The sequence below is a fragment of the Vulpes vulpes genome, chromosome 1, assembly GCF_048418805.1.
Source record: "Vulpes vulpes isolate BD-2025 chromosome 1, VulVul3, whole genome shotgun sequence".
Lineage (NCBI taxonomy): Eukaryota > Metazoa > Chordata > Mammalia > Carnivora > Canidae > Vulpes > Vulpes vulpes.
In genome coordinates this window covers 39,963,035-39,977,398 of record NC_132780.1, presented here as the reverse complement: position 1 = coordinate 39,977,398, position 14,364 = coordinate 39,963,035, and the positions used below count along the sequence as shown (strand labels likewise).

The window sequence follows — 14,364 nt, the reverse complement described above, 5'->3', positions numbered from 1 at the left end:
TCAATGAATGACAGGCAAAGTCTTTGTTCTAATGGAGCTGACAGCCTGGTGAACATAGACAAGTAATTGAGTAAGTTACAGTAGAGTAAAAAGTATAGGTTGCCAGAGGGGAATAGGGATGGGGCACTGACTCAGTGTAGGGATGGCAAAGGAGGAGTAAATCTGGGGGAATTCTTGCAGAAGATAATTTCTAAGCTGCATCAGTAAACCCTGGGAGACTTTTAAAAATGGAAATTCTCAGGCTTGTTAAGTCAGACCTATTTTTTTTTTTAAGTCAGACCTATTAAGCCTGAAATCCCGGGGATGAGACACCAAAATCTGTGTTTTAATAGATCTCTGAGTGGTTCAGATATAAAGCTAAAGTTTACAAACCAGAGGATCATACCCGAGCTGCCCAGTAGAATCACTTGGAGGCCTCTCACACTGTGGCTGTTGCTGTGGCCCCTCTGATTCAAATGGTCTGGGATAGAGCCTGGGAATCAGTATTTTCAAACCCCTGGGTGTTAGAGTGTGATTTTAATATGCATTCAAGGTTTGAGACCACTTCTCTAAGCTGCCAGAGGAAGCATGAGTTAGCCAGAGGTGAGGACTGGTGAGGCTGGTGAGAGGGCAGGAAGGGTATTATAGCCCAGATATAAGAGAAAGCCCAAGGTTCCTGGGATTTGATAAGGCTAGAGAATACACACAACAAAACTCCGTGGCTTAAATTTAGGTCCATAGTTATAAATTTAAGTGTTTGTTACAGTACCTCTTAACTTTGAGGTGCATAGAAGTTATCTGAGGGTCTTGTAGAAACAGACCCTTATGCAGTAGGAAAGTTCTATTGCCCCATCTCCCCCAGAGCACGCACGTCAGAGAGTGGATGGGGACTGCAGAACGCGATGTAGCTAATGCTTCAGCCCAGGGCCAAGAGAAGGGCACTTAGCCGGGGTGAATTGCAGATGCCCGTTGCTGGGTGGATATGTTTCGAGGGTAAGGAGGAGAGATGCATCCTAGCAAAATCTCCCAGCCTGCTCTTCTGATTATTTTCCATCAAGGTCGTACTGCTTTTAGCTCAGCAATAACCCCCCGCCCCCCACCCCCAATCTAGCTGAGTGCATCCCCGGGCCAGGGCCGCAGAGCCAGCTCTTTAGTGACCGCTGGAGCTCTCTGTAACGTGCCAGCCAGCCAGGGAGGCGCTGGCCGAGGAGGGGGCCTCTCTGGGGACCCCCCGCCCCCTTCCCACCTCCCCTGGCTGACGGCGGTGCCTGCGGCAGAGCCTCCCTATGCAGCAGCCCCTCGCACTTGGCTCGCACTTCTGGGCGCTGTCCATGGTTGCAGCATCCTTCGGCGCGCCACGTCAGGAGGCCGCAGCGGGGCCCAGCGATTGGCGGAGGAGCCCCTCGCCATCCCCCAACGCCCCCGCCCTCGCGCCCGGCCCCGAGCCCCGGCTCCCAGCCCCGGCCCCGCAGGCGCGTGCCAGTGCGCGCGCGGGGCGCGCCCTGGGGCTCCCGGGAGTCACACCCACTTTCCTTATTAGGGCAGCCAGACGCCCGGAGCCGGCGGCGGGGGCGCGGGGGTGGGGCGGGGAGCCCTGGGAGGCGACAGCCGAGGGCGCAGCCACAGCCTCAGCCGCCTCTGAGCGGCAGGAGGGAGCAGCGGTCCCTGCGCACCCGCCGGCCAGTTTCCCGAGACCCGGCTTCTCTCCGCGGGGCGGAGATCTTCCTCCGCACCCCGCTGGGTACCCCTCGCCCAAACCTCTCGGGAAGACATGGAAGAATTTTTGCAACGCGCCAAATCTAAACTGGTAAGTTGGCGGAACAAGGCTGTGTGCGTGCGTGTGTGCCTGGGTGTGTGAGTGTGTGTGTGCGCGCGCGCTCGCTGATCAGAGGAAAGGGCATTGCAGCAGAGAAGGAAGAGACAACTTTGCCACTTAGTTGTCAGTGTGTGCGGGCTATTCGCTGGAAAGAAGCTCTGGAACTCTGGTCCATACAGCTGGCAGCCTGTCTCCCGAATCCTTCCCCAAAGGCAGGCGAAGTGCTGAGCGGGGGGTGCTCAGCCAGGCAGAAGTTGGGTTCTGTGTGTCCAGCTTCGGTTCTTTGGCCTGAGGTCAGAGGGGATCTAGCCAACCTGCAATTTTCTTCTGAAGCCTGGAGGGTTAATGGGTGTGGTGCTCCTTTCCAAAATGAGCCCAGCCCTCTGCAGATGCAGTAGGTGTAAGTGTGAAGGGGTGGGGGTGGGGGGGGGGGAGGAAGGATCCCTTAGAACTATATACTTCAGCAGAAGGCGGTGGCAAAGCGTAAGGCAGAAGTTAGAGTGCTGGCTAGGAAAGGTATGTGGGGCAAATGCGCAGTTCACCGGGGCGGCCCTCACAATGAGCTTGCTCCAGTGCAGGAGTGAGGGATGCTCCAGTGTGAGTCCTGTCTCTTGGTCCCCTGTTCAGATCTGTCATTTGGGCAGAGGCAGAAGGGAGAAGACCCAACTGTTGCTGATGATATGCGGTTTGCCAGACTATTGTTCTCCAGTGAGGAGATCAGCATGTTGGCCCATGTGCTGTCCAAAGAGTGAACTGTAATTTTATTGTGTGTGTTGACAGTTGCTACACATTCTGGAACAACAGATTCTAGCAGCTTCCTAATTCCAAACTGTTTTGGCTTTCCAGCAGAGCAGTAATAAACATAATGGAAGTGTTTCTGCTTCCATACTTAGGAAAAAGCCTCTGCTCATTTAGAAGCAATATCTTTAATGAACAGTGAAAGTACCTTTCATGGGCCTGGCATAGGAGGAAATGCATAATTTATTATGCCTTTAACCTTTAAACCTTCATAGAAGACAAAATACAAAGTCTGCATTAAGGTGACATCTTGATCACAAGGCAGGATATTTGCAGGATTATCACAGTAACTTATTTATGCTTGCACAACAAAGTGTAGACTCAGGTGTGAATCTTACAATGATTTAACTCTGTCTTTCAAAAGACCATTAGAGTTGATTAATGCTAAGGTTAAGTGTTTTGTTTTCTACCTTAAGTCTCCCAGAGAGTCAAATGTTTGTGGTGATTTCAGAATTGAGAAAGTTGGTGGTCATGTGGTCATTTCTGTGTTTATGGCTGACCTCCTTATAGTTTTACTTGAGCATATGAAGGAAAATTGTGATTTCAGAAATTGGATACATTTCTGATAGTGTAGGTAAGCTCTCTTTTTTTTTTAACCTAACATTGAGTGAGAAATGGTCAAAAAAGAAAGTCCATCGTACCAACTTATTTACTTATTTTGTTGGTGGGTAAAAGTGAATGACCATCAGTGATACATCCAGATTTAGATCATGCCTGTGTTCCTGTGTTCCACTCCTGAAACATGTATTTTAGCAATAAACCTTTAGATTGTGATATCTGATGTGAGCAAGAGATTTGCCTCCTTTCTGAAGAACAATTGCTGGAATGGAAAAATCTCCTATTTCAGAGCAATCAGTTGAAAGTAATGGGTAAGTTTATTTACCGAGTCCCTTCATTAGACGAGCAATTTGCTCTACATCATTAAAAAAAAAAAAAGACAGGAAAAAGAAGTGGTTGTTTGAAATACTGCTCCTAGTTTCCTGTGTTAGCCAGAAGAACAATTACTGCTAATTTTGCTTTTTCTTTGAATAGGTTTCTTGCTAGAGATTACAGTTAGTCTTTCATATTCAACCACAGAAAAGATGTTTTGGTCACTTTTGGTGTCACATTTCCCCTGACAAATGATATTTTCTAAGTAAATAAAATTTTTACTTAATTTACTACATTAACTCTAGTAGTAGATAACCTTTTGCTTTAGAGGATAGATAATCTTCGTTTTGGAGGAAAAAATTAAGTCAATTATTATGACATTCATTTGTGAGAAGTATATTCATAGTAAATGAGTACGATTAAAAATATCAGGCTAATACTTTGGGAAACATTTTAAGGAGAAGAAAATTATGCTGGCTTTTATTTAAGCCTGATTAGACCAGAATTAGTTAGAATTTAGGTGTTATGGTTAAGCTGTTTTCCATCAGAAGTTAATATAGACTTATCCGCATGATACCTTTGAAAAGTCTAGCTGGCAGGTTTCTTTCCTACCTACTTGACTTCTCACTTTGATATTTTGTAGTCACGATGTGTATCTTTTAATAGTTTGAAATAGTCCATGTCCTCTCCAAAGTCCTAACATAATCTCACCATCTTTGGAACTAGCTAATTCCAATAGACTATAGAAATTTTAAGTTGCAAAATGGAGTGACTATTAATCATGGATAAAATTTCCAGTGATCAAAACTTTGAAGAAAGAGTGCTTCTTTTTTCCTTTTGACTAGGAGCATTTATTATTCATCTGTCATTGTGAGGCGAGAAGAAGCTCTCCCATTCTAGGCCAGGCCTCTTTTTTTTTAAAGATTTTATTTATTTATTCATGAGACACACACACACACACACACACACGCAGAGAGAGAGAGAGAGAGAGAGAGGCAGAGATATAGGCAGAGGGAGAAGCAGGCTCCCTGCGGAGAGCCTGATGCAGGACTTGATCCCAGGACCCCGAATCCAAGGACCCTTTGGATCACAGCCTGAGCCAAAGTTAGATGCTCAACCATTGAGCCATGCAGGTACCCCCAGGCCCTGGTGTTGATCAGAAATCTTTGAGGCGGAAGGGACATTTTTGAATTTTATCAGGTAGTTTGGAGCTTATGTCTGTTGAAATTGGGGGAGCATGCTGTCAATTCTCTTTCATCCCTGTCTGCTCCTGCTGATCCTTAAACTAAGGCAGATTCACTGCCATAATTCCATCCCTCTTTCCCCTAAATCTCTCCTTCCAATACACACCCTTCCTTCCTGAGAATATGCTATATTCATCAGAAATGGCAAAAGCAGACCCCCAAGTGTGGCCTCAGTAGGATCGCTCCCTCCTGGCACTCAAATGCTTCTCTAGAGGGCCTGCCTTTTGCCTGCTTAGGACATGTTTGGGTGCTTAGATCTTCTTGGTAAAAAACCTTAGCTGATGGTGGAGGGCAGCAAGAAAAGTGGTCACTTACTGTGAGCGTGGTCTCCTGAAATGGCACTTTCTTGACAAATACAGAATGACAGATAGGAAATTAACCCAGTGAGGTTAATTGTCAGGACAGTCGAGTGAGCAGTAGGAGAGCAAGACCCCCGAGACACTAGAGAGCTGATCAAAGAGTGATGCTTTTTACCTGGGTGCATTCCCCTGATGTGAGCACTCAGCTATGTTTCTGATCTGTACACTCACTGCTAGAACTCGAAATGAGGATAAAAACCCGTTTTCTTTTTCTTCTGCTAGTGCCCACCTGGCTTAGCTTCCACCTGCCCGTTCAGAGCTGGAATAGGGGCAGAGATCAAATGCTATAGTTCTAGGCTCATCCTGAAGTTTTAGCTATGCTTTCCATTTTTAGTTATGCCATTTCTTTGGTGGTGTCTTAGTTATTCTTAGTTGTAGCATTTCTATGATAAGAAAAATTGAGGGAGGGAGAGAATGAGGGCTCCCTGCCTTAGGCTGCAATTTGGGAAATGTCCTACCATGTCATAGTGGTCAGCTCAGAAAAGCATTCGGGCCAAGATGACCTCATCGTGGCAGTAAATGGTCCAAATTCCAATGAACTTTGTTGGGGGTGGCAGTGAGTGGGGGAAGAAACAAATTAAAGGAAGAATCAGAGTCCTGGGGCTCCGGCTGGTGGGAAACCAAGGTCCCCACACTTGGTAGCCTGGCTACTGAGCCCCTCCCACTGCCTGGACCCCAGCAGCTGATGCAATTCAAGCAGCTGCTAATGGGTGGGTGGGTGGGGTCACTACCGTCCACATGCCCTCAGATGTAGATCACTAGCCAGCCTTGGGGGATGGAAGAGTGTCAGCTGCCACTGGAAGGATCCAGGGCACATCTTTGTCTCAGGAATGCGGTTTTCAAAGACAGGGTGGTGATAGGGTCACCACTACAGTATGAGGAACGCATCTGTCCCTCCCGCAGAGACAGCTGCAGGTGAAGAGCTTTGTTCTGCAGTGGGTATTAGTCAGCACATGGCGTTGTAGAGCAGAAAAATTCTGGGTGACCTAAATGTCAACTTAGATTCTGTGGTACGTGGTATAAACACCAAGAAAACACATTCAGAACCATAAAAGAACAACCACATTTAAGTTGTAGAGGAGATGAGGCTTTTAAAAAGAAAGAGAAACACGGCAGTGTGTTTGCAGAGTCATCATCTTGATTGGAAGTTGGAGGAACATACTCTTGATTCCTTTACAAGAAGAGAAGTTGGACATGTCAACAAAAAGCGTCTTTAAAGTGGCCGTTGCAGATATTTTGAAGGGCCCACTGTGATGAGGAGTAGCGATGGAGATGGAGCTGCTGTCAGAGCAGTTTCCTCTGGGGTGCTGAGCTCATTCTGATCACAGCCCACGGGATCAGCTCCCTCCCCATCATAAGCCAGGGTTGGTGCACTTGAGACTTTGCCAGAGCACTGGTGAGCAGGAAGGAGACTCAGGAATCCAAGGAGTGCTTGCTTTAGCCCTGGAGTCAGCTCCATTTCTCACATCTAGAGCTCTCAGACCCGGAGCTGTGGATTATCAGCCCCAGGGTCCACGGAGAAGAGTCAGACTTTTTTCGGTGTAAAATCTCACAGTGGATTGGTCTGCTTCAAAGGTAAAGAATTGGTGGTCACTGTCATTCAGATCGCACCTTGGGTCTTAGAGGACGGGATTAGGTGAGCAAGGGCACTGTTGAATGAATGACTTGGGAATATTTTATGTTAACTGGGTAAAAAGATGACAGCTATGGTATAACCTGCTTATTTCTTTTGTAGCACTTACTTAGGCAGATATTAACCTTGTCTGGGGTTTGGTGTGCTGGTCTACAGAGCTCCTATAAGCAATGGTGGCTTGGTGATGGAGGTGTCACTCTTTGTACATTGACTCCTCCCTGGAGTGCTAGCTGAGCAGACAAAAGGGCGAGGGAGAACTACCTGGGTCTGGATGAATGCTGTGAAAAGGGAAAGAACATCTGGGGACCAGAGAAGTGAAGTGTACATTGCCTTGGTCACTGATTCTGTTTGGACCCTGGGGTTTATGGTAGAGTCATAGAGTTTGGAGTCATCTTTGAAAAGAAATGAGGGAAGGGCAGGACTGACATACTCAGGAGGCAGCTTTCACATTGAGTTTGATATGACTGGCACCCTCTGGGTTTGTGCAGTACACAACCTGCACAATCATACATGGCTTCCCTGCCCCAAGTCCTAAAGTAGCCTACTCAGAATCTCTGGCAATGTGCCAAATCCATTTCTGGCTGACCCCTGTGTCTTTGAGCTTTGGTTTCCAGGAGAAGGTAGCATTTCTCCTGAAAAGATCCTGGGAGGCAAACTGAGTACTAGATTGCTCTGAAAAATCAGACCCACAAAATCTGGGTTGGAAAAACTAACCTGATAACACAGTCTTTGGGTTTTTAATATGAAAAATGGGATATTGATACCCACTTTGCAGGTTTGTTGTAAAGCTGAAATACTATATTTACAGCCCTCAGCACAGAGCCTGGAACAGTGGCTGCTTCCCTCCATTTGTCCCAAGCTGGTCATTTTCTGCAGTTCCTTACCTCAGCGAATGGCATTACTATCCATCTGGTTCCTCCAGCTGGAAACTTCCTTCTCCTCCACCCTGTCCCCACCCACCTTATCCCAGGCATCACTAAGTCATCTGGATGACTGTAATGGTGGGCTCACCAGTCTCCTGTAAACCACTCTCCCACTGCTGCCAGAGAGATAATTATGAAAGCACCTTTTGCACCTCTGTAAACCTCATGACGCTTCTATTGCTCTTAGGAAAGGAGCACTTAGTATCCTGGGATCTGACCCAGTGTGCTGCTCAGCTTCTTTGGGCTTCTCCTCCTACCTGATATAAATAACTCCTACCTTTCCTTCAGGTTAGGTAAAGAAGGGAAGTCTTGCTGAAAGAACTCTCCCCACTCCATCTCTTTCACTTCATGGGTATAAGTTGGGTTTTGGATAATGACTTTAGATCATTTACCTCAGCTTGTCATTATATCTCTATTGGTCATGTTTGTTTGATGAATCAGAGTAAAAACAGGTCTCTGTGTGGTTTTGTTCACCACCTATATCAGGGCCTAGTGCAATGCCTGATGGTTAGTAAGTTGTTTGTTTTGGCAGTTAATCATGCTGTATTATCGTTAATGAAGTACAAAGGGCCTTCCAATTATGTCACCTAGAGATCCTTTCACCCGTTGCTCTGTTTGATTGTTCTGTTCGGTTTGCCAGTGTCCAAATGAATCTGAATGGCATCATTCACTTTGGCGAGGGGATCAGGGCAGCAGATGGTATAAGCATCATGGGTCACCAGATGAGGGATTCCTTTCATGCCCACAAAGATCTTTCTCACTTTGCACAACTTGTACTTGCAAAATGAAGAATAGCAAAGCAACACTTGGTGTCGCAGAATAGACAGAAATTCTCTTTGGTTTTGTCAATGCTCTGATGACCTCCATTAAGATACAGAGTAGGCTATCAGTTTGGAGCTTGCAATTAATGAATTGCTGCATGCAGATCTTCTTTCCTTCATTTCCTGTCAGGGAGTAATTAAGCCTGTTCCTTAGAGAGAGATGAGGGAGGACATACTCTCAGCTTATGGGGACCAGGAGATAGACAAGGAGCAAACACATTGGCCTGTTATTCTAGCATCTAAAGCTTTGGAGCTGCAACAGGCTTCAGATGCTTCCTGGGATTGTGAGCCATGCCTGTGCTAGACACAAAAAGAGCAAAGTGTTTTTAGAATGCGTGAAAACATAGGGCAAGAGCCTTGCACAAATCATAACCCATTATAGTGACTCAATAAAAATTAAGAAGTGATATACACAACTGAAGAATTATTGAATTCTGCATCTGAAACTAATGATGTACCATATGTTGGCTAATTAAATTTGAATTTAAAAAAGAACAAATTAATAAATGGATGGGCAGGTGCAAACTCCTCATGATTTGAATCTGACGAAGGGCTGGCGACAGTATGTACAAACCCAGGTTCTTTTATTAGAAGGAGGGGAGAAACATTAAGGTCGAGTGCCATCCAGCACTTTGCACAAAGTGTGTACCTCATACAAAATGTTACTACAAACTAATGAGGCTAGTTTTTATGCATGATGGTTTGGAATCTGCAAATACTGGTTGAATCAAAGCATGAATGGATTGTAAAGAGGCAAGGAAAGGAATGGGCCACTAAAAGCCTCTACAAAATCACATTGGGTAGATCAGCAAACAGAGTTTATTAGTGCCTTAGATCCTCCTCTGTGTACTTCAAAGACTATAAATTATACTTCCCCAATCCCAACTACCTCACCAAGTCTGCCCAGCCGATTCTGCTTCCTCTGGACCAGTACTAATTTCATGAGAGAGGTTGGCTTTTCAGAGTCCTTGAGAGGAAAAGTGCAAGGCATTCCAGACTAGTCTCATTAGTATTTCTGCCCAACCCTGACACTGCAGACCTCATGCATGGAATAAACCCATGCATTGTCCAGAAGCAGACTCCTTGTCTGACCAGCATGATCATGGTCCTCCACTTCATCTAACTCTCAGGGATGTGACCAGACTTACCCAGGTGCTCTTATTAGCCTATGATGCAAGAGTCTTTTGGAAATGATGGTGTCCAGAAAAATTGCATATTTTTGGCTCCATGCATTTTTATTTTTCACTTCTTGCTTTGGCTGTCAGGAAGCTCAAAGCTATATTGATGCTTACCCCCTTAGCCTAGTGTTTTTGTAGTAAGTTTTTCCTATTTTTATTGCTTAGTTTCTACATCGTTATAACTTGTTTTAATGTGATTTTTTGCTTAATTTGTACTTTTTTAAAATTACAAGTACCTTATTCTTTTGGACCCTGACAAGAATAAATAAATACATTTTACAGTAATGTTTATTACCATGGACATGTTTTGGCAACAGGTCTAGTGTAATTCAGGGTTTATGTACTCACTTTTGGGAATTAGCTTTTTTTGTGATTGCAAATATTGTGTGAGAGCTTCAGAAAAGTAGTTGAAATCAGGCATCAATCAACACAATCAAAACTGTATATTTGTTCTCATCCTTAAGGACTGATGCCTTCCCGGGAAGCAACAGTAATCACACATTGCTGTAACCTGAGCCTGGAGCCCAGGATGTAGCCCATGGTAGAAGCTGCCAGGCCTAAGTAGGAAGATTTGGGAAGAGTTTCATAGAGTATTTTTGGATTTGGAGGAAGCTTGGAGATCCTCTTGTCTTCCCCATCCCTTCTTTCCCCTAAATGCAGTATGGCATGGTGGCTAATGGTGTGGACCCTGGAGCCAGCTGCCTGATTTCAAAGCCTCACTTTGCCAGTTTTATTTACTGGTCAGGCAGCCTTAGTTACTTAGCCTTGATGAGTCTCGATTTCTCATCTATAAAATGAGAACAAAATTAGCACTCCTCTCTATAGGGCTGTTGCAGGTGTTAATGTCCTAAGATGAGAACGTGATCTGTATCCATAGTACGAAAAACATGAAAGGGATCACTGGTGGACAAGAGAGCCAGGAAGCCCTACTGACATTTCACAGATACAGGGATAATTCTTAATTCTTTTTTTTAAAGATTTTTTAAAAATTTATTCATGAGAGACACATAGAGAGAGGCAGAGAAATAGGCAGAGGGAGAAGCAGGCTCCTTTTGGTGAGCCTGATGTGGGACTTGATCTCAGGACCCTGGGATCATGACCTGAGCTTAAGGTGGACGCTCAATCACTGAGCCAACCAAGTGCCCCGGGACAATTCTTAATTGTTAGATTTTTTTTACTTTGCCTAAAATTTGGTGAATATCTGTCTTCCCCCTAAGAGATCTGTTTTTTGGCTTATTTTTTTTTCACTGAATGTCAACAATGGTCTTGGGAGGTAGGTATTATTCTCCTTTTGCAGTTGAGGAAATAGCCTTAGCAAGTCAGGAAGTTTGCCCACTTCCCACTGCCAATGAAGAGCAGAGATAGTGGGGTGCCCAGTGGCTCAGTCAATTAAGTGTCTGCCTTTGGCTCAGGTCATGATCTCAGGGTCCTGGGATCAAGCCCCGCATTACCTGCTTCTCCCTCTTCTACCTGTTTGTGTTCTCTCTTGCTATCTCTGTTAATATTTTTCTCTCTGTCTCAAATAAATAAATAAAATCTTTTAAAAAAAGGAAGAAAAGCAGAGCTAGAGTTTGCTCCCAGATCAGCTGACTCCCAATTCTAGGACTCTCTTCTAATAGCCTAAGTGCCTCTCTCCACCTGATCTCCTAGAACACTTCATTCCCTTTAAATTAAAAGTGAACAACTTGACAGGTTTATAGGAGGGTTGGATGGTAAGTCCACTTTGACCTGAGAGAGGTTTATTTCTTTGTGTTGACCGCTTTATATTAAAAATCCTCTGGACAACTGAGTTATCAACTAATATTAATTGAGAACCCGCTATGAGAAAAGTATGTCGCTCAGCTGTCTCTGTTTTGGTTGAACAATTTGGGAGACATTTCTCACTGTATACCCATACAAAAGGAATATAAAATATTGATAAACTATTTGGAAAATTGGCATGTGACTGGCTTTTACAATGGTCAGAAATATAGTGGGAATTTAGTGAATTTTTAAAGAAGAGAATACATTTCAAAAGAAAGTTTGAAATTGTCCCTTACTGTCAAGGTTGTTGGCACAACTTTTGGTTTTGCAGATTTCTTCATAGGCCTCTTGCTGGAGGCCTTAAGGATTAGTTTGATTGATTGACTGATTGATCGATTGATCATACACAGTGGGGTGACTCACCCCAATGACATAGCTAATGAGGAAAAGAGCTGGAGTCCAGACACAGTTCTCAGTAGTACCAAGTCTGCTTTTTGTTCTTGAGTCTTCAGGCTTAGCAGCACCCCTGAAACTGCTGGTTATATTCAAGACATATATAGGAGTGAAGGAAAGGAAAAGAAGGAAAAGAGGGGAGGTAGAAGTGGAATTGGAAGGAAGCTAGGAGAAAAGAGAAGGAGAAAAGGATTTTAGGGGGGAACACAGAGAGAAGTGGTGAGGCATAGAAGAACATCCTTCCCAAACCCAGGTTGCAATGAGTGGTAGACCAAGCACTTCCTGTTTCTGGAGTTCACTCATCTGGCGACTTCAGCCAACCTTAAGTCCCTTGAAAGGTAGAATTATGCAAGAGCAGCTTTCCCTTAGGCAGCCAAAACTGACTATTGAAAACATATATTTATGAATACATAAAGAAGATGTGTGTGTAGAGGAATATGATGCAGCCATAAAAAAGATGACATTATGCGATTTGCAACAACATGGATAGACCAAAAGGGTGTTATGCTAAGTGAAACAGGTCAGTCTGAGAAAGATATTATATGATTTCCCTCATGTGTGGGAACCAAAAAACAAAACAAGTAAATAAACAAACCAAAGGCAGAGTCAGACCTATAAATACAGACAATAAGTTGATGGTTGCCAGATGTTAAGGACATTGGAGGGATGGACAAAATGGGTGAAGGGGAGTGGGAGGTACAGGTTTCCAGTGAAGGTATGAATAAGTCATGAGAATAAAAGGTGCAGCAGAGTATACGGTCAGTGGTATTGTAATAGTGATGTGTGGTGACATATGCATAACTATGTCACAAGCGTAGCTAGTGGTGGGCACAGCATAATGTACAGAGCTGTCGAATCACTATGTTGTATACCTGAAATTAATGTAACATTAGGCATCAACTATACTCAAATAGATACATTTTAAAAAAGAAAGCATATCTTTAAAGTTAGTTCTTTCCTCATAGGAAAATCCCCCAAACTCTATCCCTGAGCCTATTTGTGTAAAACACTCAAGAGCAATGCTGGAAACATAGCAAAGATTCACAAATGTTAGCTTTCTCTCTCTCTCTCTTTCTCTCTCTCTCTATCATCATCATCATCATCATCACTTAGTTTGTGCTTTGGCAAAATATTCACAAGCTTGATTTTCTCAAAGCACGGTGATGGAAGAAGAGGTTGCCAAAGACTGTAATTTCTGGTAACTTACAATGAAGGAATTGCACAAATAAAACCAAAATCAAACAGAACCTATCAGAAGCAGACCCAGGCCCTTGCTAAGTGCCATTTCATAGGGTTAATAGTACTAAGCATCTGCACGGTGTCTGGGGCTGTAACATCAGTGACGTAAGGTACATCGTTGATGGTCACAGTAATAACCATGAATAATCAAAGAAGAAAGACCATTAAGCACAGTGTCCTGTTTAAGGACAAAGGTGGAGGTGTGCAAGCAGTTTCAGAAAAATTTCTAATTCAGGGGATCCCTGGGTGGCTCATCAGTTTAGCACCTGCCTTTGGTCCAGGGCGCAATCCTGGAGTCCCGGGATCGAGTCCTGCGTCGGGCTCCTGGCATGAAGCCTGCTTCTCCCTCTGCCTGTGTCTCTGCCTCTCTCTCTCTCTCTCTCTCTCTCTCTCTCTGTGTCTATCATGAATAAATAAATAAATCTTTAAAAAAAAGAAAAGAAAAATTTCTAATTCAGATTAATTAAAAAAGAAAAAAATAGAAAGGAATGGTCACATGGAGGGTAAGCTTTGGTTGTCCAGAAAAGTGTTTGCACAGGAGACCTCGTTCTTAAGGGAAGCCAGATATGTGAAATGTCATGGTTTTTATAACAAGTGATCATGAGTCAGGAGGGAGGGCGATGGTGCTAAAAATGTGAGCCTGATGTGAGGAGGCAGAAATAGGCTTGTGGCATGTAGAATGTACTAGAAATCCCGCTCCCTGCTCCCATCCTGAGTTGAGAATTAATTCTGGTTCTGGACTCCACAAAAAAGTTGCAGCAGTGACCATGAGCCTATAAAAAAATTCCCTAAGAACAGTACAAAAGGGAAGGGTGGCTGATAGACTTTCAATTATCTGAAAGGTTTTTGTGGGAGAGTTCCCATTCCCAGAGAGCATTTCTTTCTCTCATAATAAAAAGAATAAAACAACAAAAAAAAATAAAACAGGACTTTTAGAATAAGTGGCTTTTGTCAAAAAAAAAAAAAAAAAAAGAAGAAGAAGATGCCCATCAATTCAGTAAGGTCCAATTGTTTTGTTGTGAACATTATCAATCAATTAATTGAAGGTGCAAAAGAAAAATGTGCATGCTTGTGTCTTGCTCCCCAAAATGTAAAAAAAGAGAAAAAGCAGAAGTTCATTCTGAATGTAGAAGTGTTTTGTTCACCTTTGCACTCGTCATAGACATTTTCCCCAACAAGTGGCCGGTGGTGCTGGCCAGATCAGCACCTGGCTCTGGAAAGATAGAAGTGTCACAGCAGGTGCACAGATCATCCGCTCCCTTGCCGTGGGTATGTCTGAAAGGACACATGCTGTCTACTCCAAGGGAA

At 44.1% G+C, this 14,364-nt stretch overlaps 1 protein-coding gene across 6 annotated transcripts in view; it reads left to right on the top strand.

Annotated features, from left to right (window-relative positions):
* The first annotated feature begins 1,560 nt into the window (after window positions 1–1,560).
* The window catches only part of PRUNE2 (prune homolog 2 with BCH domain), a 258,654-nt gene continuing 245,850 nt past the window's right edge, over window positions 1,561–14,364 (top strand). For all 6 annotated transcript variants that reach the window (XR_012002387.1, XM_072762669.1, XM_072762667.1 and 3 more), the window contains exon 1: window positions 1,561–1,786. Coding sequence is in view for 5 of the 6 variants with exons in the window: in XM_072762669.1 (XP_072618770.1) it covers window positions 1,751–1,786 (36 nt within the window). In the remaining variant the exon portion in view is untranslated. The remainder of the gene's footprint in view (window positions 1,787–14,364) is intronic.